Source organism: Borostomias antarcticus (assembly GCF_949987555.1).
Source record: "Borostomias antarcticus genome assembly, chromosome: 2".
In the NCBI taxonomy this organism is placed as follows: domain Eukaryota; kingdom Metazoa; phylum Chordata; class Actinopteri; order Stomiiformes; family Stomiidae; genus Borostomias; species Borostomias antarcticus.
The window spans coordinates 37,293,449-37,316,931 of NC_140235.1; the positions used below are offsets into that span (position 1 = coordinate 37,293,449).

The 23,483-nt window shown below is 47.7% G+C and overlaps 2 protein-coding genes across 6 annotated transcripts; both read right to left on the reverse strand.

The window, feature by feature from the left end:
• Nucleotides 1-2,155: 2,155 nt before the first annotated feature.
• On the reverse strand, nt 2,156-6,087 carry LOC311328686 (stearoyl-CoA desaturase 5-like; the record flags this gene model as incomplete). Its single annotated transcript, XM_084461308.1, has 5 exons — nt 2,156-2,346; nt 2,559-2,791; nt 3,093-3,298; nt 4,670-4,800; nt 5,850-6,087. 5 exons carry the CDS (start codon nt 6,085-6,087, stop codon nt 2,156-2,158), a joined length of 999 nt encoding a protein of 332 aa, XP_084317434.1.
• A 528-nt stretch (nt 6,088-6,615) lies between these two features.
• sec31a (SEC31 homolog A, COPII coat complex component) lies at nt 6,616-23,224 on the reverse strand. 5 transcript variants are annotated; one of them, XM_084453021.1, is made up of 29 exons: nt 23,070-23,224; nt 22,254-22,333; nt 21,892-22,015; nt 21,316-21,511; nt 21,125-21,220; nt 20,827-20,967; nt 20,218-20,360; nt 19,907-20,006; nt 19,624-19,785; nt 19,298-19,450; nt 18,951-19,181; nt 18,791-18,865; nt 18,573-18,614; nt 16,260-17,168; nt 15,623-15,728; nt 15,271-15,449; nt 14,963-15,089; nt 14,662-14,807; nt 14,358-14,531; nt 13,875-14,126; nt 13,115-13,213; nt 12,005-12,110; nt 10,530-10,883; nt 9,979-10,014; nt 9,060-9,118; nt 8,664-8,909; nt 8,420-8,539; nt 8,167-8,238; nt 6,616-7,963 (listed from the first exon to the last, which is right to left on the reverse strand). In XM_084453021.1, the coding sequence occupies exons 2-29, from the start codon at nt 22,330-22,332 to the stop codon at nt 7,784-7,786; spliced, it is 4,707 nt and encodes a 1,568-aa protein (XP_084309147.1). In that variant the 5' UTR covers nt 22,333; nt 23,070-23,224; the 3' UTR covers nt 6,616-7,783. The 5 variants fall into 5 exon arrangements, with proteins under 5 accessions (XP_084309147.1, XP_084309146.1, XP_084309149.1 ...); XM_084453020.1 differs by having other exon boundaries at nt 10,479-10,883; XM_084453023.1 differs by having other exon boundaries at nt 6,617-7,963; nt 10,479-10,883; nt 16,260-16,769.
• Between the last annotated feature and the right edge of the window lie 259 nt (nt 23,225-23,483).

Below are 23,483 nucleotides of genomic sequence, written 5' to 3' on the forward strand. Positions count from 1 at the left end.
ATATATTTATACGTATATTCATACAAACACAGTAATAAACTCACACGGGACAGTAAGTACTGTATACAAACAGTCATTCCATAGCATCCTAACATGGACCAGAACACAAACATATAACACATTAGCTCAACTCGATGCTTTGATATAAACAGCAGGCTACAGGTAGAAGCGCTAGATGGTAACATCATTAAAGAGAGAGGATTATTTCTAACTGAGTGCTGATCACGGAGATCATCCTCAAGTATTCTCTGGCACTGTCTGAATAACTCCCATGCGTGACACACAGACACAGCTGTGACCTGGTGAATACCTGAGAGTCCTGGTCGGGGGCTTTGGGCCATAATTGGGGTGAGAAAATGTACTCGGGGACAGAGACTGTGTTAACGCACATACAGTCTATAATAGTATAATTTCACAGAATGAAAATAAGCAGTAACTAGTTAACTAGTTAATCAGTCACGCTCTGCAGCTTCCAGACCTCATGTCAATTTAGTTATCACACTGTAGTATACAGGACAAAAATCACCACAGATTGAATAATATGAATAATAACTGTTTTTGAGATTTCCAGAAACATCGTCAGAAACACAAGTGACAACAAAGAAACAAAGGCCATTTTGGGCTTATGATGCTAAATACCAAACTACTTTAAATTGGAGGCATTATGTGTGACCATTCACAATGACATACTAAATGCCTGTCCCACTCCACAATCAGATAGTCCTCCAGTCCAGTTATTTCAAGACTGAATCAGTCAAGAAAATCCAATAATCTAACTTACTGTATCCATTCCGACTCATCTATCACAACGGTTGGAGCCTCCTGTCAGACTAATAATGATGAACTGATAAGTTATGTCTTAGAGCCTTAATAAAGGATGTTTTGTTGAAACTGACATGTCTTTAATTCTATCACAGGATACATACAACCACTATAGAAAGCACACTAACATTGCCTGAAAGGGAAACTCAATAGGAATACATTCTGATAGGTGGTAAGGCAACCACAATTAACATCCAACATAAACATCCAATAACTTATACTTCATTTAAGTTAATTCCTCAGGTTTATCAGTAGGCCTACATTTAGAAAAGGCTCAATACAGTTGGTAGAAACCAACTGTCTTGAGTGTCAGAACAAAAATGTGCAAATATCAGCTGATCTCTTAACGTGCTTCGCCGAATCTCAAAACTCACGACATCGACTTCTTTCATCCACCCACCTCGCCTCCTTCTCAAAATACACCTGGGAGACGGAGACCAAGCAGAGATACCAGGGACCATGAGCAGGAAACTACAGTAGAGACCAGGCAGAGATACCAGGGACCATGAGCAGGAAACTACAGTAGAGACCAGGCAGAGATACCAGGGACCATGAGCAGGAAACTACAGTAGAGACCAGGCAGAGATACCAGGGACCATGAGCAGGAAACTACAGTAGAGACCAGGCAGAGATACCAGGGACCATGAGCAGGAAACTACAGTAGAGACCAGGCAGAGATACCAGGGACCATGAGCAGGAAACTACAGTAGAGACCAGGCAGAGATACCAGGGACCATGAGCAGGAAACTACAGTAGAGACCAGGCAGAGATACCAGGGACCATGAGCAGGAAACTACTGTCGATGAGGCTCGAGGGGAACGTTCGTCAGACAAACACGCCTCTCTACCACGCTACTGCTTAAGAAGCCCGTTTACTCTGGGGGCTTGAGTGGACAGCTGGGCATTGTGCAAGTAGATGCAGTGGATAACAAGCAGCTAACTGCCCAGATAGCAAGCGGATCTGGGCCATATACAGGCCAGATCTGGCCCTTGTGGCTTAGTTCCGGCCCATATATGGCCCAGAATCATTACACATCCGCTTGCTATCTGGGTGTGAAATATCTGCTCAACAAAAGGCTATTTTGGGGGGTAATTTCAAGAGCAACCCTATGGACTCAAGTACATCCAACACATATGATGTTATTCATTTTACGACCCAACATAAACAACTTAATCCATGTAAAAGGTGAAGCTTAATGAAAAAAAAGAACAACTGATATCAATCGGTGGCGGCACAAAAATATCTGGACCTCTTATTAACATGGCAGAGGTGATCTCCATCTGGATGACTGAGGACCACCACTCATCGCTCTCTCTCGTCTGCCGTGGTCTCCTCAGGCACTGCCGTCACCTGTCCTTTGCTTGCGGGACTCTATCATCTCCGCTGTGGCCTTCTTGCGGTTGCTGGCCAAGCCCAGCCAGCACATCAGGTCGATGAAGCAGGTGGTGGGGTTGTAGCGCAGGCCGAACTCACTGGTGGAGTAGTCGAAAGGGAAGGTGTGGTGGAAGTTGTGGAAACCCTCACCTGTTGAATACATTTGTGATGCAATTAAAAAAATCAATTCGTATTACATGCAAAGTAACACACCGCAAAGTTTGAGGTTGTAACATTTCTTGACCAGCAGCCGTAAGTCGGGCGTCGCCATCCTGATCACGTGAGCTCACATTCTGCTTTCCACGGCAAAATAGGTTGTTTTTTTTGCGAAGAAGTCTGGCTTCCAGGCTACCATAACTCACCAATGGCTCCGAAAGTGACAAATCGGTTCTCTCGCGGGTTGATTTGCTTGTCGTAGGGTCGGTTCCCGTACATGTGTGCAGCGCTGTTGACCAGCCAGGTGACGTTGAGGGAGACGGTGTAGCGCAAGATGGAGGACAGGAAGTAGGCGTTCCACAGGCTCTCGTCCCAGAAATACCACGGCACCAAGGTGGGGATCAGGAAACACATGACCAGGACAGATGTCTTGTAATACCTGGAGGGACACACACAATCACACACAGATCTAAATATATTCATATGTTAAAGGTTAAGCTGAGTCACGGCTAAGAAGTACACAATGGATCTCTATGGCCATGTACTGTATATCTGTGAGGATTGAGCACTAATGTCTCAAGAGTGCAAAGTCTGTGAAAAAAAATTATATGGGCCATTGTATAGTATATGATCATACATAACCTTATAACAGGGCTTACCAAGCTACTCACCTCTTTACAAAAACAGTTTAGGAGTAAAATTGGTCAACAGGTTATGTAAAATAAGCTTTACAGACCCACCTTCTCTGGAAGCGGACAACAGGGTCAGCTAAAAGGTCAGTGAAGTCTAGCTTCTTGCCCTTCTCGATGACAGCAGGGTGTTTACGCTCAAATAGCCAGCCCACATGGGCAAAGAAGAAGCCTCGCTTTGCATTGTGGGGGTCGGCGTCTGTCTCCGAAAATTTATGGTGCACCCGATGATCTCGAGACCACTCAAAGATGTCGTTCTGGACGGGGAAACACAACGATAGACACATGAGATTCATATTACGAGAATTGAAGTTGCGAAGAACCCACTCAATATAATCAAATCAAACTTTATTTATGCGAGCGAGGGCCTGGAAAAAACTCCGATACCAAGGCGGCTGTCTTGACTGTATAAATGTTGACTGTAACCGCAGATCTGGGCCGCCATTTCTCAGATTGTAGACTGCTGTGTGCATGAATCAACTGAGATTTGACGGTTCCCTTCTCGAGACGTGTTGTTGTATTGTTTGTGTGTGTTGTATGTAATAAACCTGTTGGCATTCAGCTATCTCCTGAACAATACTTTGTCACAGAAAATTCCACAACATTCACAGAATATATCTTCGTCAAATCATTAGAATATAATTTACATGTTCATAATCTGTAAAAAAAAAAAAAACTGAAAAATGACCTTGGCAGACATCAGGACCAAACCTCCAGTAGCGGTCACAGTAAGATGCAAATCCAGTTTTTCTCCAATTCATGCACTTCTGGAAAAGTCTATCACATTTTCTGTCTTACCCAGGTGACTGTAGTGCAGCCAATGTGTCACCACATAATTCATAATTATAACATATTGTCCTGTGAGTAGAGCACACTGGCCAGCCTGAGTTTATTTCCCTCATCCCTCTTTGTAATACCTCTGTGATTATACTGGGGAGGTTTAAAACACTTCATCTAGCTGATATTTTTCATCTTTTCCATGCTAAGAATGATGGCAGACCCATATGGAAATAGTGCAGAAAGGTAATATTGAAATTTGAAAACAATGTTACTGTTTAGTCTTCATTGTCAACAGGATGGATCAATACATTCAATGTTTCTGCTTTTTAAAATGTAACCTTTATTTAACCAGGTTGCTTTTATTTAGTTTCAGAATCTCTTAGCGATGGCCTAGAAAAGCAGAACAATGTCCAGACAAGCTGCAACATAAAACATAAAAGCAGTAAGTAAAACAACAACATAAATCAGTAGCCTAATTTATACATTTGAATACTCGGTTTGGCAAGTGAGTCCTTGATATTTGGAAATGAGAGAGTGGCCTCCTCTGAGATTCAGTGTGACTCCCTCCAGGACTCATTAGGAAACATCCTTGATGAACCAAAACAAAGAGAGCAGAGAACCTTTAAGAGAAGTAGAGCCATAGAAGAACCAAATAAAGGATTGATCAAATGTAGATATGTGTCAAGAAGACCTCTACAACAGCTCTTACTGTATTGGATTTGACAAGCGCACTTGACTAGATTAGAACTCTTCTCGTCTTGTGTTATCCCAATGTGCCCAGACAGAAGACATGCCTACTGATATGCTGACAGGTGTTTGACTTGTTGTGGTTTACGGGGGTAACGGACCTGGAAAGCCATGGAGTTGGCAGCAGCCAGGAACATCCTGAGGGGCAGCTTGGCCTGGTAGGACCGGTGGCTCCACAGGCGATGGGCTCCTGCCGTCACCCCCAAGGCTGTGAGGAAGAAGCACACGTACGCTGCAAGAGAGAGCAGATTGGAAAAATAACCTGGTCACTTATCCTTTCATTTGTTTTGACAGCAACTTCTCTTTCACCTTTTGATTTGGATTTCAGGTTCTTTTCTCATATCGCTACCTGAGTTATAAGTCTGGACTAGATACTATATTATCCATCACTCTAGTGCTTTAAATAGCCTAATGTAGCTTGTTGACTTGAAGTTGAAAGGCAAATAATGACGCCCCTTCCAGGTTGATGGGGGCCTAATGAGAGCTGTGCTCTCCGACGATGTCTCTGTGGAACTGATTACAGCAGCCATGCGTTGGGTGGTAAAAACCAGTCATGAAGAAGGTGCCCTATAAGACCTGTTAGACGGACCTCTGAGACTTCAAGGAAAACAAACAAACAAATGAGGAATAACAGTCTTATTAATAATATAGCTCAAATAAGATGGAATGATCTGAGAAAATTCTCCTTTTGAGGTGTTATTCTCGCTTGACGTGAATAGCCTACATATTATTTTAATAGTTCACTCAAAAACCTTCTTTGTAGGTTCATTGTAGGTCCCTTGATGATCATGTAGGCCTAGGCTAAATTACAAAATTGAGAATACTGTGATATTAGCGCCATGACATGCAGGATAGGCCGACTGTATTATATGTAGCGGCACTGCTTATTCCTCTAACCGTCATACAGTAAATATTTAATTGTATGCATTCTGGTTCATTTTGTAGCCAACAATCAGCCTTAAATAATGATAGCCTTGATTGGTACCTATCAAGCTTGCAAGAAAGGACTGTTTATTGACTGTTGACACGCACTGAGCTAGTCATGCGCCACATAATTCAACTCATAAATTACGAAATAGAGTAGGATATTTATTGTCCACAAAACCCAATGCAAAAAAGGGCATGCTGTTGACATTATGCACTATGGCCTGCCTCTGTCTACATGGCTCTCATCACGCAGGCAGGCGCTACTCAGTGACTGACTGCAATGCAAATTTACTGAAGTTATACAAGCACACTATGATAGTTATACAAGGCAAGTTCTTTGTCTCGCAGACTTACACCATATCCAGGTAAGAGGCTGTGCTCTGGGGATAACGATGATAGAATATACCGCCCCGATGTGAAGAAGAGCCATGAGGATTACGTTTTTCCAGACGATGCCCTGAGACCGGTCATCCTTTGAATTCTCACCCCGACACTGTGCCTCTGTCGCCGCATTACTCTCCTCAGGTCCTCTAGGTTCACCGCTTACCGTCTCCCCATCCTGATGAACACTTGCGTCCGGAACACTAACCATGTCCGCCAGTGTAGCCTACAATGCAAAAAGCAAACTGAACGAAAGCGGAATGCCAACTGCACTATGATGAAGGTCTCGGAATAAGCTACTTAAAGAATGTGGGCCAAATCCGTCAGTTTCCAGCCAACAACTGCATCACTTGCTACTCTGACTCAGTCCCACTGGTAAAGATGAGGCGTCAGAACCCCCTACAGTCGCGAGCATGGACCTGCAACGATGCAGCCAATCGCGTGTCGCAGTCAGTGGAAGTCCTGATGTCAGAAGTGGGGTGATGGGAGATAAGAAGCAGTCTCCAAGGCCCTAGACTGTTAGAAACAAAGTTATTTTGTTCACATTTAGATTTTGGTTCGAATTCGCACGCAAAGACTGCACCAAAGGTCTGACAACTTCTCTAAATTCGGCAATGTCGAATAGTAGGCTAGCCTCAAGCTCATGCTGTGGCCAGATATGCAATAAAGATGTCTCCGTGTGTAGCAAAATAGAAAAAAACAGGTATTTTCTCAAAGCATTTATTAACATACCTTACACTTTACATACATACAGCACTATAGACTACATGCACGCGCCTACACAGTACACAGGCAGGTTATAAAAAACGAATGAGAAATTTGCTTTAGTATATTATAAGAACAGTAAAAATATAAGATACTAAAATATCCCTTGTAGTTTACTTTATTCCATGTTAAGCCTTGATCCATACACATCATTCTCCATTTAATCATTCATCTTACACGAGTTGTTTGGGTGATGTCAATTGCAGGTTATGGCTTAGAGAATATCACGGTCCAGAATCACGACCTTGGCCAGTATCAGTGAAGTGAAAGACATGATTAGTATTTCAATAACGAATTACTTGCTTTTTATGGCTGAACAATTACAGTCAACAAAACACAAATCTTTCCACTAGCACCTCAAAGGAACTGATATTAAATCAATGAAGCAGCACATTTTAAATAAATACAATTTATTGAAAATATTGCATGTGGTTGATCTAAAACAAAAACAAATTTCTGTTGTTTAAACAAGATAAAAAGAGAGATGATTGGGAACTGCTCGAATTACAGGCAAATTTTACTTGATCAACAAAATGACAAGACACCCTCTCTCCATTTCCCTCAGATTTCTCTTGACATTAATGTTAATCTAACTGAACAATATGACAATGATTCCAAGCGTTCATCTGACTCATGCATTCATTTTCTCAAAAGTGAAGTTTCTGCTTAAAGGGGGACAGTTCCCATTGCACTCTGCTCTGTATGAATATCATGATTACACTGAAAATAAATGACAAAACAAAAACATAAACCTGACTAAAAACATGTGACATGATCTAAAAGCTAGAATTAATCATTTTGAGTGAACATACTGAGAAAAAAAGACTGGAAAAATCTTGGTCCTGTGTGTTACTGTGGTGACACTGAAGACTTGCAGATTGTTGGTGAACTCTGACCATGCTATAGTGATATGAGGATGGATGAGTCATTTCATTCATCCTAAAGTTACTTAGCAATTGTATCTGCACTGGGAGCCAAATAGAACACCCTGTGAAATTAACAAGAGGAAATCTTTGAAACAAGCGGCTTCCAAGCGTACTTCCTGGTGTTCCTACGACATCGTCTCATATGTCTATACATCCACACATCCTCCTCCGGGTTGCTCTAGACTGTGTGGGGGGCGGCCGGGAGCCTCATCCCGCTCAGACCCCCAGTCGGTTGGCTTGCGTGAGCACCACCTTCAGCACGGGCATGAAGGCCGAGGTCTCGCTGAAGTTGTTGTTGCTGACTATGTGGGTGTGGATGTTGAGGCCCTCGGCGTACGAGCGAGCCTCGATGCTCCTCACCATGTTGTGCAGTCCTCCTACGATGGCTGGCGACAGCTGCAGGAGGAAGAGAGAGAGAAGTGGACGGTGAAAATACTATGTGAAAATAGAGGTAGATAGTGAGGATTATTTTCTATTCAAAATAATTGAATTTCATTTTACGTTATGGGTTGACATTTATCTGCATGTGGCCTAATTCAACTTTGAGGGGACCGTGGCATGTAAACCAGGTCCCCAGAGTCCCCGAGAGGGAGACGCACCGTCTGCTCTCTCAGCTTGTCATACAGTGCCTCCAGGCGCTTGCTGGCATCATCAAGTTTCCTCTTGGTTTGCTGTGCGGGGAGAGAGTCAACACAACAGAATATTCTCCCGTTTCATGGTTGTGTGAATTTACCTACGGAACATACCTACAGAAATTGAATTCTTTATTACTAGAATATAGTACAAATAGTGTTGTTTTGGTGTTGCTATGAAAATAAATGTTTTATGGGTAAGAATGGAGGCAGGGCTCACAGGGTCACTGGCAGCTGTCAAACACTTCTGGATGAGTCCCTCAAACGTGTTCTTGAGGACCAGGTGTTCCTCTGGGATGGGCTTCTTGGTGATCTTCTCAGCAGGGATGGACTGCATAGGCTAGTAGAGTAAGAACAGAGCAAGAACATATGTCGCACGGGGAGATACGAAGATGAGGTGAAAATGACTGAGGCAGCTGTTTCTGAAGAGATTCCCAGACTGATAAATAAAAGTGCACCTGTACCTGGATGATGTCTCCGATGGGGGCTCCTGGTGCTCCCTCCACGCTGGTCTTGGGCAGGGCGGGGTTCATCGACGGGGGAGGGAGGGGCTGCTGCTGCATGCCTGGGTAGGGGGACTGGACCCCGGGTGGGCCCTGGACCATGGGCTGGGGGGGCATGGGTGGAGCCTGTTGGGCCTGGGGGTCCGCGCCGAGCGGGGCCATGATGGGGGCGGTGATGGGGGCGGGAGGAGTGTAGTTCTCTGGAACCTGGAGGTCGGGAGATAAAGAATCTCAACTTCACACAATGACCCGAGCGAATCAGAAAAATGTGATATTTGACTTTATCCTTCACTTTGTGTTTGCTGACATGCATGTACCGTGGCTGTATGGTTGACTGAAATGTGCAGGAACACTCACCTTCTTCTTCTTTGGTACCCTGCTCAGGGCGGGGGGGTCGTTCCAGCCATTCTGGGGTCCTGTGGAGAAGCAGAGAGGAGAACATGACTCATCCATCTCCTACATCAGCCTGCGTATTTAGACTGCTTCACCTGCTACTGTCTGGCAAGACAAGACCAAGTGCGCAGGAGCGGCTAGAAACAGTCTGGTACACAGGCTATTCTAAGCACACTTCTGCTAAAAATGTCTCAAGCGGTGCTTTGATTAAGTACTTGGAAAGGGACTTACAATGAGCGGCCAATCATTTAAGAACAATAATTAAAAACAGAGAAAAGCTTAATTTAATAAATAATTGGATGGCTTCAATAGGTTTAAAACGGTATGCGCTTAAATGTCAACCCCTCAATTTAGAGTGGGTGGGAAAGCACAAAGATCAAAATTCTAGCAACTTGAGCTAAAAATAAGCAGCAGTAGAGCACACTGAGAAGATAGTACCTTTCAGGCTAAATTTGCCACGATTAAGCCTGGCCTTGGCCTCAACTATAATCATGATCCCTGTCTGCCATTTCCATCAGGGTAATGACTGCCCTAGATAGCCATGCAAAGCCCTCATCCCACTATGGCAAAAGGCTTGCTCCATCCCCTGCTCACAGCAAATCTGGGTCAATGTCCATATGAGTCATTTCTCTCCATCTGAAACATTTGCCGAGGCATTTTCAGTCAACTTAACATTTGTTATGTCGGATACATTTTAGCTCAAAATTAGTAGCTGGAATTAAAATTTAATTCACAATATGACATTGTAATTTTAGCAATGACCTTCAGCTCAGCTTGAATGTTTTGATTAAATTGATTAAGTGCTCAGGACAGTCTGGTGGGAGTTTTCCGGTCAGTAATTATGATGTACTGTAGCAAGGCACGGCTGTCTCTTTTAAATCACCTTCCATAAAACAGGTGGTGTCTGGATTTAATCCCTCTGTGGAAGACACCATGCACACACACTAGGCATTAACAAGAGCCGACACCTTACTGAGAACAGCACCAACCTCTACTGCACCTTTAACTGTCATCTATAGTGTATCACCCTAGCTCGCTACATCTAACCCCTGCATCTGTATCAGCAAAGCCACGGAGGGGCCTGTTAATAACTAACCCCCAGAGCTCTGGGTGCGAGCCGAGAAATGCAACCTCAGCTATTCCCCTTCCAGTAAGAGCTGCTTCAGCAGGTTATTCACTATAAGCAGATAGCAGCCTACGACCCCTACATATTCTTTACCTTGACAGCAGTTAGCAGCTGCTTCGTGTCCCTTACTAGTCCTAGGTCTTCAGTTGTTTTTAAAGTTCTGGATCAACACATCTCCTGTGTGTTCCGGGGGGCCTCTGACTACATTGACTGACGTGACGGGGCGAGGTAGAGGGGGGGGCGGAGCCGGTGCAGACCTGTTCTCTGAGAGGCTGGGATCTTGTCAGAGGCGGGTTCAGGCTGTGTACCTGAGGGTCCGGTCGGTGGAGGGGGCGGCATGTACGAGACGGGCGATCCAGGCATGCCGTGTTGGAAAGGCGCTCCAGAGGACAGAGGGAGAGGAGAGAAGGAGGACGAGGCGGGGGATGGGGGGTAGGGGAGAGAGGGGGAAGCGGGCTGGCCCATGGGGGGAGGCCCAGGGTAGTGTTGGGGGGCAGGCTGAGAGGGAACAGGCTGCATGTACTGAGAGAGGAAGCCCGGGGCCGGGGGGGCGGAGGAAGAGGAGGGAGGAGGAGGAAGAGGAGCAGCGGAGGAATATTGAAGAGGCTGATATATAGCTGGCCCCTCAGCCCCAGGTGTGTACTGGCTGACCTGGGGGTAGGCTGGGGTTCAGGAAGAGAACGAGAGAGAGAGAGAGAGAGAGAGAGAGAGAAAGAACAGATGCTGTTAGGGACAGCTGGGTCTAGGCATGGGCTGGTTTCACGGTACAGTGTAACTCGGTTTGAAAAAGTCACAATCTACTAATATTTCCGTTCCGACGATATGAGCTTTTTTTGTGTGCTTTTCTCCCACCACAATCTTTTAGTGGGTTATCTGGCTATCTTCCCTGAGCCGAGACGACTCCTGCGGTGACGTTTGGTCCACGATCGGCTGCTAGATGAACCGGACGACGACCCGTTTGTGTGGTAAAAAAAAAAAAGGTAATTTTTTATTTTTTTACCGAGAGATTTTACAATAACACGTTTAGAGGTGCGCGATACTGTGAAACGGTACCGTTGGTATTTTTGGATATAAGGTTATCGTACCAGCCCATGCCTAGGTCACAGCCCAAGTTGTGACTTGAACATGCATACTGACAGGAAGTAAAGGAAGTTCAGTTTTGTTGAATGGAGGCATTTTCATTCATTGGCTACATAAAGATCTACTGCTACTACACAACTACACATGCAATAGTACCTCTGAATCTGAAGTCTCGTAGGTTACAACAGATTATCAAACAAACAGGGTTTGTCTTTCAAGGTTGATACATCATGCAGAAGATACATTACTACAGCCAACATCCTCATCTCAGTTTTTTTGAGTGAATCATCTGAAATCACAGATGAAAATCACTGAAAAAGACTGAGAAAAACAGGAAAGAGGATTTCATAGAGAGAGCAACAGAAAAACAAACATTCCCTACAAGAAAATGCTTGGCGGTTTTAATTTAGGCGGAAAAAAGGAAATATATATGGTATTTTAGCTGCATTTTCAAGTCTGCAAACACCCTTGTCTTTCAGGCTACCCAGTGGTCACTCCCAGCCTCTTGGTGGCAGTATCAGACTCTGTGGACGGCCCGATGAGGTAAACAGTCGGCCATTTTCTCCTCTAATGAAGCAAACGAGGACAGATTTTCTTCTTGCAAAATGGACTGTCGACTATTCCCGTTACGCGTGAGGCTTAACCTAAAAAACAAAATCAAAAGCACCCCATTGGCTGAGACCGGGGCGTTTGAAGCACTTACGCTGGTACTGCTGGGAGTACATGTACGCAGGGGCGGCAGCAGGGGCCGGGGGGGGCGCGGCGGTCCCAGGCGCCTGCATCCCAAACATGGGGGGCGTCTGCTCAGCCTGCAACGACACAACGGGAGGGGGGAGAGGGCAGGGGGTGAGCTCTTAGACTTGAGCTCTTAGATCGGGGCTGCTAGGTTCCCCCACGCCCTCATCCACTCTTCAGGAACTAGGACTGGGACAGGCGCAAGCATGGAGGACAGCAACATGGGGGGAGCATTAGAGGTAATCATCTATGGCTCCTCCTCCTCCTCTGCTCTGCTGTGGGTGAGAAATTCATCATCACTTTGAGGAGGAACTTCTTGTCTTCTGCTCCCAGGGACAGCATAGACTACTGACCATGACGGCAAGCCCTGGTCCAATAACAGGCTCTACTGGATATGGTGTATGGGACATACATGAGGTAATGGTGAGAGGTGGAGCGTGCAGAACAGCTGGGCGTTGTTTAAAGACTAAAGGCATGACAGGTTAAGCAACATTCACCAAACAAGACATGTCAAAGGTCAAAGGGAGGTTAGGGGGCATCATACAGACATGCAGGAGAGTCCAACGGGTCAGAGGTTAGAGGTGCCTGCTCGGTTGCCTGACGGGCTGGCAGGTTGAAGGGTTGACCAGACCGAGCATGCGGAGGGTGGTGTGTGTGTGTGTGTGTGGGTGGGGGGTAGTGTGTTAGGGATGGACTGGTGTGTGTGGGCTGTGACCTGCGCTATTCTATAGTACCACACTAGCAAGAGGGTGTATGACAGCGATGTTTCGTTGCCATACAGGAAGGCTATACGCTGCATAAACCTCAGGCAGGTCTGAGGTAACGAGGAATGTTAATTCTGTGAGAAGAACCGGAGATAAGAGCCTAAAATACTTGATAGGCGCAGTTATAGTTACAGGAGTGTGATGTGTGAAGAGAGGGGAAGCTTGTTAAGAGTTGATCAGAAACGTACGTTTCTAAGAAAAGCAGCTACTGTTGCTAGCGTGGTACCATATAAGCATGTGCGCTCGCACATATACTGGTGTGTGTGTGTGTGTGTGTGTGTTGGGGGGGGGAGTCACAGCCGTGGTCAGTATACCTGGTGGTCTGAGGCGGGGCCTAGCTGAGGTGGAGGGACACTGGGGAGGGCTGTGGGGGTTTGGTTACTCCAGGAGGTCACGGTTGAGGCAGACCTCACCTGGAGCACACACAGAGACACAGGACACGCACACCAATGATGGCCACATGGTGGTAGGAAGGAGGGGACGGGGGACGGGGGTGGCGGCCCCGACAGAGCCCCCCCCCCCCTCCGACACACAGTCCAGGCCAATCACCGGAGGATTGGGGAGTCCTCAAATGAGCCAAAAATGGGTCATGACGTTCCCATAAGAACATAATAATAACATAATAACACAAACATGTGCACCCAAAGCTTTAGAAACACCCCCCTCACGAAAAGCACCTGAAATTAAACAGCACAACACTGAGACATTTACACCCTGGTCAGCATCAATACCATCTCCTTCTTCATCAGGACGGGGACGCTATGTAGAAGGGAGAGTGTTTGTGTTATTCAGGGTGGGGTTAGGGTGGAACTAGTCTGACTCACAGGATGTGGGATTCGGAATAAGCCTCTCATTGGTGCGGCTCAACTACGGCAGCACCAATCAGATTCAATCCCCTGACGCTATTCTGCAAGGATACCGTTGAAAAAACAAACAAGCTTATAGTCGTCCAAGGCGATTGTGATTGGTTTAAATAAATACAGCATCCTCCCCCATCCCATAATGATAACGGGGTGCAGCCAGACCTTTCTCCAGTGTGGCCTGGCCATGCGGGACTAGGAACTTGGAACCTACCGGCTGGTAATACTGAGGTTGGCCAGGGGCGGCAGCAGCGGGCACAGGGGCGGGTACGGGGGCCGGAGTAGGCTGGGGCACCAGGGGAGGCTGTCCTGCGTAGGCCTGCCTGGGCAGGGCCGCTGCCTGCTGGGGCACCGGGGGTTGGGCCGGGGCCGGGGCGGGGGCCGGGGCGGGGGCCGGAGCCGCAGCAGCAGGGGCCTCTTGGCCCAGGGCCCGGCCGAGACGATCACGGAGCTGCTGCACCACAGCCTGGAGGGGAACAGAACCGGAATGACGCTGAGCAGAACAGACAAGTTCTGTTCGTCTGAGGTGGACAGAACACGACCAATCAGAGCACAGAGGACGCCGTGAGCTACATGAACCCTAACCCCATTTCCATGAAACGGGTCGCCTAATCAGGAAAACAGGGTGAACAAGCTGCAAGGTTCACCAGGCAAAAAACCTGGCGGTCAGCTGCGGGGTCAGTAGGCCGCTGCGTACCTGGCCGGCGTTCTCCGGCAGGTAGGCCAGGGCCGTGGCCAGGCTGCCCTGGGAGGCCAGGAGGCCGGCGTACTGACTCATCTTCTCCGCCAGCAGGACCCCCACCGCGGACGGACCCGAGCTCTGGCTCTGCTCCACCGCCCTCTGCAACACCACCACCTTCTCCACCAGGTCCTGACACACACACACACACACACGCACACACGGACACACACACACCAAGTAAGTCACACTCAAAATGCACAAGAGCAAAAAAAAAAAAAGACACGGTGACACAGAGGTTAGCCCGGTCGCCCCCCCACACCTGGAGGGAGAGAGGGCAGTGTCCGTCCTGGGCTCTCGTCCAGCAGGAGACCAGCTTCTCGACGTTGCCGGCGCAGATGTAACACAGACAGGCCTGGGCCTGCAGCTGACCGTCCGCCGCCTCCTCCAGCCTGGAGCCCAACATGTCTGCAGGGAACACGGAACAACGCGCCCCTGTCAGAGCTGGAGACACGCCTACTCACTGTTCTTTGTCCTAAAAAGAAGCTCGGGTTGAATATGGGTTATCACGGGGAGGGTTTCGGGGCGCGGAGAGCAGTCGGGGGAGGAAGGGGTGTTCTGACCACAGAGGGGCGAGAATTCGTCGGGCCGCGCGTAGGTCATGACGGCGGCGAGGGCCTCCTTCCAGCTGTGCAGGTCGCAGGTCCCCAGCACGCCGCGCCAGTCCTTCATCACCACCGCGCTGATCAGCTACGGGAGGAAACAGCGGCGGCCATTAATCAATAACGTATCCCACCGGATTTACACTTTCACAATCAGCGAGGATTCACACCACTAGCCCGTTCACTATTAACTCTCCGCGATCTCATATCTCTTCTGGCGCTAAACCGAATAAATAGCGCAACGTCTTTGGCTGTTCGCTAGGCGTTACCGTGGTGATCTTGCTGTGAGTCTTGGTGAAGTACTTCCTCTGGGTCTTCTCCAGGAGCTCCGCCCCTCCCGCGATGGCCAGGATGATGCTGTCGGCCATGCGGTTGTCATGGAGACAGAGTTCCACCGCCCCCTCGAAGTCCCCGATCAGCAGAGCCTGGGTGATCAGCCCGTCCACGTCTACGGGCGAACGACAACAACGTTGTCGACAACAACAACAACCGGGTCGACGGTTCGCTACCGCTCATCGACTGAGGCAAATTTGCATATTCCATTGTCCACTCCAGGACTACGGCAATAAGCAGTTCCTCAGAAAACATGTCCCTACAGCAGAGAACACCAAGACGTTTTACCTTGACTGACTCTGAGGCTGAGGCCCTCCTCGGCTGGGGCGGGGGTGGGGGCTGGGGCGTCTGCTGTGTTCTCCTCCGCAGGGCTGTCCTCCTGCTGCGCCTCCTCCTGACGGACGAGAGAGAGAGAGACTCACTTCTGGTACACAGGAAGGATCTCCCCTCGTCGGTCTACCACCGGGACCAGAACTTATGAAGCCTCATCCTACCATAGACAACACACACACCAAACCTTTCACATCCAACACGTTCACACAGAGCTTATACACACAATAGCATAACAACAAATACAATTAGGTATGAGTCAACCCCAGAGAGATAGTTAATGACGAGGAATAACATTAATGATTAGGTTTATTATTATTATTATAATTATTATATTATTATAGCGATAGCTAAGGAAGACAATGTGTAATGCAGGTTGTTATGAGTTAACAGTAACTCTAAGAGCAATGACGCTCTTGGAGAAGAAAGTGAATGAACTTCAATGGAAATTACAGAAATGACGGTACAGTTAGGTAACGTATCGCTTCGTTACGCGTCACACTGAATATCGTAGCGCGTATTAACTCTCTGGGAGTGGACTGGGAGGGGGTGGGGGTGGGGGGGCAAGGAGGCTTGAGGAGAGGGGGGGAGGTACCTCCTCCAGGGGGATCTCTTGGTCCTCAGGGAGGAGCTGGTCATCGCTGGGCTCAGCCTGGGCCTCCTCCCCAGCCTCTGGCCTCTCTTCTACGGGGGCTCCTTCAGACTCCGCTTCCGGTTCCAGCGCCGCCGCCGCCGGGACTTCGGGTTCCGGGACCGGGGCCGCTTCCGCTGCCGGCTGGAGGTTCGCCGCAGCGATGAGGTCGAACTCATCTTCAGGGAGGAGGTCGACGGGGGCGACCGGGTCCAACTCTGATACTGGTGGAATACTGACGGGAGGCGGAGCCAGGTCCAGTTCTGGTACTGACTGTAGGTGGACAGGGGGAGCCAGGTCCAACCCTGCTACTGGCTGATTGAGTGAGGATACAGGGTCAAAGTAGGGAACTGGCTGTAGACTGATTGAATTAGCGAGGTCAAACTGAGGCACGGGCTGTAGAAGGTCAACTTGAGGCGTTGATCCAAACGGCTCGAACGCAGGAAAGGGCTGCTGTAGGTCGATCTGATCAAACTGAGACAGAGGCTGGAGGTTTACAGGAGGCTCGAGGCCAAACTCAGCCACAGCCTCCATTTGGTCTGGGGTACTGAGACTGGGGTCAGGCAGGGGGAAGTCAGAGCTGAAGTCCAGGGTCGGGGCGGACTGAGGGTCAAGCGTAGGGGCGGAGGGAGCAGTGAGGTCAATGGGAGGGAGGTCAAGCTGTGGTTCGGGCTGGAGGCTGGACTCTGGAAGAGGTTCAGGAACAAGCTCGGCAGCAGGCTCTGGCACGGCAGGTTCGGGGGGGGGGAGTTCGACAGCGGGCTCTGGCGCAGGAGGATGCAGGTCAAGCTGGGGTACAGCGCTGAGCACAGGATCAGGCCTGGGTTCAGGCTCGGGGTCAGATTCGGGAGTTGGAGCAGGAGCAGGGGTGAGCTGCACACAAGCACGCGCACAGCGGGGAGAGAGGCCAGGGGAGAGGCCAGGGGAGAGGCCAGGGGAGAGGCCAGATTCACATACGGTTCAGTAAACAAGAAGCATTAGACGGACTGTAAACAATCATCAGAGCAACCAAAATAGACAGCAATAGAACGAAAATAGAGTACAACACAATCAAGCCAAAATCCCCCCATTTCTGAACCATTGGCACCATAGCGGTTGTGGTCCTTGGTAAAAGTGCTTCTCTCACTTTTTCTCTCAGCTATAATCGTTATTGGTTTTCGTTTATTAGACTACAATAAAATGAGCAATGCTCAGCGCTTGCTGCCGAACGTTTTGAACACGTCATGATGTTGATAGCAGCACATCTGCTACAGGAGTGAGAGAAGCATTTCTTTTGGGACCACATCTGGAAACTCAAGAATCTATGTGCTCCGACTTAAGCGTAGTTTATACTGTGTAAGACCAGCTATGGCTCATGAGGTGTCATGTATGAACTAGGCTTAAGAAAAGCAAAAATCACCAAGAATGCTGCAGTGCACTATGCAGACTAGGATTATATTTTAGTTTCCTTCAGAGGTGAAAGCAGCATTGTTGATTAGAGACATAAGATGCTTTCAGTATAACATGGCTGTTGAATATGGGAGAGTAGGAGGTTGTCTCAAGAGTACGCTGTGTGCATGAATAATAAAAAAAAACATCCTGTTTGCACTCAGCGCATTTCCCAGTGTGCATGAACATTGTGAAAGAGACTGGACTGTCCCTGAACACCCCGTCTACTTCCTGTTTGCAATACACTTCAAAGACAGATGAACATTATGGAATTCTACAGTTTTATCAGAGTCCCCAAATTATGATGTCACCAATCAAGATTACATTTCTCAATTCATTTTTAGTCAGTCAGAAGCTTAACAATATCTCTAGCATGCATATATTTGAGGGGCGTGATTTAATCTGTCACCCCCCAGTGTAGTGTGATCGGTGCGTGTTTCAGAGCAGACAGAGACAGTCGGAGACAGACAGACAGACTGTTCAGACTCATCTCTGGGGTAAAATGACCAGATTGATAATAACAGGCAGGTCCTGGCATCATAATGTGTTTATTTTTGTATCATTATGTTTTTACCTGTACAATGCTTAGGATGTTCTGTAATGACTGTGACTAAAGGGGAATTGTTGAACAGGGATTGGAGTTTCATGACTGATGTATTTTAATATGATGTTGGTCCTTGGAGGTTTTTGTTTATTATTTTTTAGAGGATGTTGTGTTACTGTCTGTCCTGTTTGACACCAGGGACCATGTTTGATGTTTACACTTTTACATGTTATCCCTTGAATTCAATGTCTGCAATATCCATAAAATCAATCAATCGATCAATCAATCAATCAGAGATCCCTTACCTCCTCAGGCTGAGCAGGTTGGCCTTCTAGTGCTGCTGCAATCTGCACACACAGACAGACAGCATAGTTACAGCCAGGCCTGGTACCAAACTACCAAACTAACAGACAACTGTTTTTGTAAAAATGTTTTTGAAACTTACCGGAAAGCCCACTGCAATGAAGTAAAATGTTATGACTTGAAACACATTTTGGTGAAAAGTCTGGACTGTAAGTCTCACCTTCAATGCTAGTTCTTCCTTCTTGTATCCTAGAAGCTCCAAGTATTTACCACGAGCATCATTCTCAAAGTTCACCTGGGAACACAAACGTTACAGTAAATACAAGCCCTTTCCTACAAATAAAAAACGATGCCAGCATTTGAACTGAAAGTCTCCCAACCTTTAGGAAAGACCAGACGGTTCTCTCAAACTCGTTCTGGGCTGCGTTGATCTTGGTCTGGCAGAACTCTACGAAGCTCCCCGCGCTCAGCGTCAGCTGCAGCTTGTCTGACCGCTCCAGGAAGTCCGTCTCCGTGACGACCTGGCTGACATGAACCACGTGTGCCGTGGTCTGCTGTGGCTGCCGGGGATCCTGCTTAATGTTCTCCAGGGACACCAGCTTCCCGCCAAACTGGGAGAGAGAGAGACGGGAACACCTCGAGACGTCAAGGACATGCCATGATAGGAGACATCTGCTGAGTCGTCTCCATCCTCTCAGCCGGTGAAACAAAGGTAAATAGAACTCACGGCGAAAGATGCCCCCACGGGTCTACGTATCCATTTAGGGGGCTTCTTTAGGGGGGTGACTGTAGTTGGGGCGGCCGGGCTCTGGGGCAACTGCAGAGGTGGCAGTGTCTGGCCTGTCCCGAAGGGATCCATGTTCCCAAAAGAAGTGCTGATCTGGAACACAGAACCAGAGCACAGTCACACTCAAAACAACCATTAAGTTAATATGTCAGGAAAATAAAGTAAGGCTGTATATCGCCGCACGCTCAGAAAATAATTAACCAGAATTTAGTGCGTTGATTTTGTAGTAAGTTCATTTTTCATATCCCGTTAAGTAAATTGCCCACCTGGTCTGCCGCTCTCTGAGTCTGGAACTGGCTGCTGCCCCCCATGATGGAGTAGATGCCGATGTATCCGTCGAAGGATGCAGCTGAGAGCAGCGCGGGGTTTCTGGGACACCACTGGATGTCGAAGCACCACTGAGTACTAGTGGGCAGCTCATACAGAACCTGGACAAACGATAAATAGGTTTCCATTACATCGGGTTAAGGCGGGACAGCCAAGGTGTTTCGTAAAAGCTTTGCTGTTCATGGCTTTGAGATACAAGTCGTGTGAGAGCCAGACACTCACCTCCGCAGTGTTGGGGTTCCAGCACAGGATCCTGTTGTCTTTCCCACAGCTCAGAAGCAGTTCGGGGTCTGCCAAGCTCCACGCAATGGATAGGACACCCCTACACAAACGGACCGACACACAAACTTCACATTAAAGACCATACACATACAGTCAAGATCATACCCCTGATGCCAGACTTCGCAACACACATAATAACAAAAACTCCTGCTCCATAGATGCTAGGGTGCAGGTCACATCAAGCTATAGTCATATTTCTGCTTTTGGTGGACTAATACACGAATATGCTATGACACTTTGCTTTGGTGTACCTTGTGTGGCTCTCCAGGATCTTGAGGGGGGAGGTAGCGAACCGCAGGTCCCACATCTGGATCACTGGCATCCGGTCATCCTCTGACGCCAGCAGCAGCTGAGTGGCCACCTCTGGGTTCCAGGCCAGCCCAGAACAATGCATCTGAAAACGTATATACACAATTCCAGTTAACGGCATGGTTTCCTAACAGACTTGACTGACAAATGAGTGATAATTCGCCTTATTCACTTCAGGTCAGTCTGACGTAATTGGGCGTGCGGATGCGGAAGTGCCCGTTGACTTCAATGTTAAAAGTTCACTGTAAAAACACCACTTCAAGAACCGAAATAGTCAAAATAACAGGCTGAATACACTATCGGGGTTACAAACTCATCATTACCAGACTCTGATTGTTTTTCACTGCCGTTGTTTTCGCGTTTGGAAATACATGGGAGTGAATGCAGCTGACGGCTAACTATGGCTCATTCACCTCCAACGGGCACTTCCGCTTCCGCACCCCCAATTACGTCAGACTGACCAATATGGCAGCTGAAGTGAATAAGACGAATGGCACTAGAAATATAATGCCACAACCACAAGTCCGTGGGTGGACAATGGACAAACATACCCTGTTGCTGTGGTCGCTGACTTTGATGATGAGGTCGTTCTTGCGGAGGTCCCAAACGGAGGCTCGGCCGCTGGGGCTGGCGGAGGCCAGGATGTGCTGGACCTGTCTGTTCCACGCCACACAGCTGATGTCCTCCAGGGGCTGCCCACACACATGCCCGACCAGAAACAACAGACAAGTTAACAAACACAGCGTGGACAGCTGGAGTCCTTCCACAACCATCTAGTGGAAAAAATAAGGAGCGGATTGACAAATAAGTGACCCGTTTGCTGTCTGGGGACAAAATAAAGTCCGATACCTGAGTTTTAGGTCCCGGCGTCATCGGGGAGCCAAAGTTATTCAGATCCCAGATGTAGATTTCGGATTCATTCCCACCTGAGGCAACCAGGTTTGTCTGTAAGAGAAAAGTAAATAAAAAAATCCTTAGTACCAGCACACGTGAATAGACAGGATGAAATAGTCAGACTGGACGACGCATGTTTTGCGTACCTGAAAGGAGTTGATGTCTAAGGCTCTTACTGGCCCTGTGTGCTTGTCACTCTGAGCAATGATCACGTCACTATCCCCAGCTATGATCTTGGCAGGGTCGTACAGGATCACATCACCATTTTCACCCCCTGCAATCAGCACTCCAGAGGGGTGCCCTGCGTCCATCCCGTAGGGACCCCATACCAGTTTGTGGTATCTGAGTAGAAAGCACAGAGATTATTGAGCATAGTAGTGTTGATCTGATGAGACCTCATGCTTTCTGTAATCAGCTATGAGAAGATCGCATGTAAGGGATTCCACTAATGTGTGTTTACATGGCTATGTATCCGAGCTGCGAAAACGATCCGCGATTACACAGCCGTTTTAGGCACACAGGCTACAACACAGCTTGGGATTTCTATCCCGAATAAACAACTCGGGGCATATTCCAAGGTCTACGGATTGGAGGGTAGTTTTCGCCAGGGTAGTGTAATTGCTAGGCGCAAACGGAGGAAAATGTATGCTTTTTTCAGCAAATACGCATTAGCGTAATCCAGGCCTAAGTCTAGTCATGTCTGCGTCCAATAGTAGCCCTACCTGTGAGAGGAAGAGAATGTGCCACAGGACTTCATGTCCAGGGAGGGCTCGGCCAGGTCCAGCTCAAAGATCTCCAACGAAGCGTTGGTGCTGAAGGTAGCATCCATCTGTTGGGCTGACGTACCTGCAGAAACCATAGAATAGTACTTTTATCAGCTCTGCTAGAGTAAGCTCACTGTAAACGTTATAGGGGAACGTATTGAAGTACTCTTGCAGTTGACTGCAAAGTATAAGGAGCATTGCGCCCTTGTACGTTATACAGGGCTGTATTTCCACTGGCAGAAAAAAGCCGCATGTCAGGGAGGCCCTTCTGAGCATGTCTGACAGGAGTCTGGACAGGACACGCTCACACAGTGTTATACCTGCTGCCAGGTAGACTGGGTGGTGTTGAGCAGGGCTCCAGCTCTGGATGGCTGTGCGATTGATCTCTTTGAGCTTCATCCTAGTCAAAGCATCGGACAAAACACAACACATTTGTTTATATCATTCGGGCACTGTCTGACATGTCACTAAAATGTATTCAGTCCATGTACAGATGCATAGAAGGGAATATAATAACTATGTGCTTGCAGGTGCAACATGGGACAGACCGTGCTGACAAATCTATAAAAGCTTGTAGTCACAACTGTACAAACCAAGTTAAAGAGTAAAGCCAAGAGGGCAAAGGTGTGTTTAATTGCGAATGGTATGTCATGGAGTCGACATAATGACCAGATGGCAGAATCATACCTCATTCAACGTAGCCAGCTAATAACTAGCTAATAACCACCTAATAGCTAGATAACGTCCGATGGGTAACTACTAGCTAGAAATAGCAGGTTAGAAGTTGTATAGTTCAGCTAACTATGTATAGTACGGCTACACAAGCCGTATGTAGCCTGAGCCAGCTCCAAATTCTGTTACTGCAGGGATGTTAGCTAGCAAGTCTTACTGGCAGCTAAAATGCAAATAAAACGCTGCTGCAAATGTCAAAAGGATGTAACGTTAGGTAAAGTGTCTACCAAATTGTAGCCCCCGAGTTTTTTTTTAGTACAATGAATGGTGGGTGCTTTATTGCCATAACAAGAAGCCAGCAAATAGCCAAGAAGCTAGCTACCTAAGCTAGCCATCTACGCTAGCTTGCTACGAAAAATAAAGGTTACTTCTCTTATTTGACCGATAGCTTCAAAAGTGCTTACCTTCCCAAGTCTCTTCTTTCTCATAACATGAACACACACATACAAAAAGAGACAGACAACTTCTGCTCTCTCGTTTAAGTTCCCTTTTGTTTGTGCAAGGTTACTAGCACTAGTGAACCACTGCTCCCGGCTGAAGACGGGGTGATTCCACGTCCCCACAGTCTCCATCAACGTGGCACAACAGTCTCCTCCTCCTGAGAAGGGCTCTTCCGGGGGCCAGGCCTGAACAGCCCAGGCCTGAACATCTTGTACTCATGAGCTGTCGACATACCGCTCGTATACAGTAGGCTACAAATAGCATTCCTCTGTATGTGGAATGCTCTATTGGTTGCATTAACTCAAATTAACATTTAACAATGGCATATGAAGTAAGCTTGATGCTACAATGGTGGGAATCTTTGCCCAACGCTTTGC

Bases quoted from the DNA above. Each gene is read 5' to 3' on its own strand.
- sec31a (XM_084453020.1), bottom strand. From the start codon at position 22,332: ATGAAGCTCAAAGAGATCAATCGCACAGCCATCCAGAGCTGGAGCCCT. The intron at 8,910-9,059 runs GTGAGTGTTCCT...CCCGACCTCCAG, and splicing joins GGGTACCAAAGAAGAAGAAG to GTTCCAGAGAACTACACTCC. The intron at 7,964-8,166 runs GTGCGTCTCCCT...TTCCTCCTGCAG, and splicing joins ACAAGCTGAGAGAGCAGACG to CTGTCGCCAGCCATCGTAGG.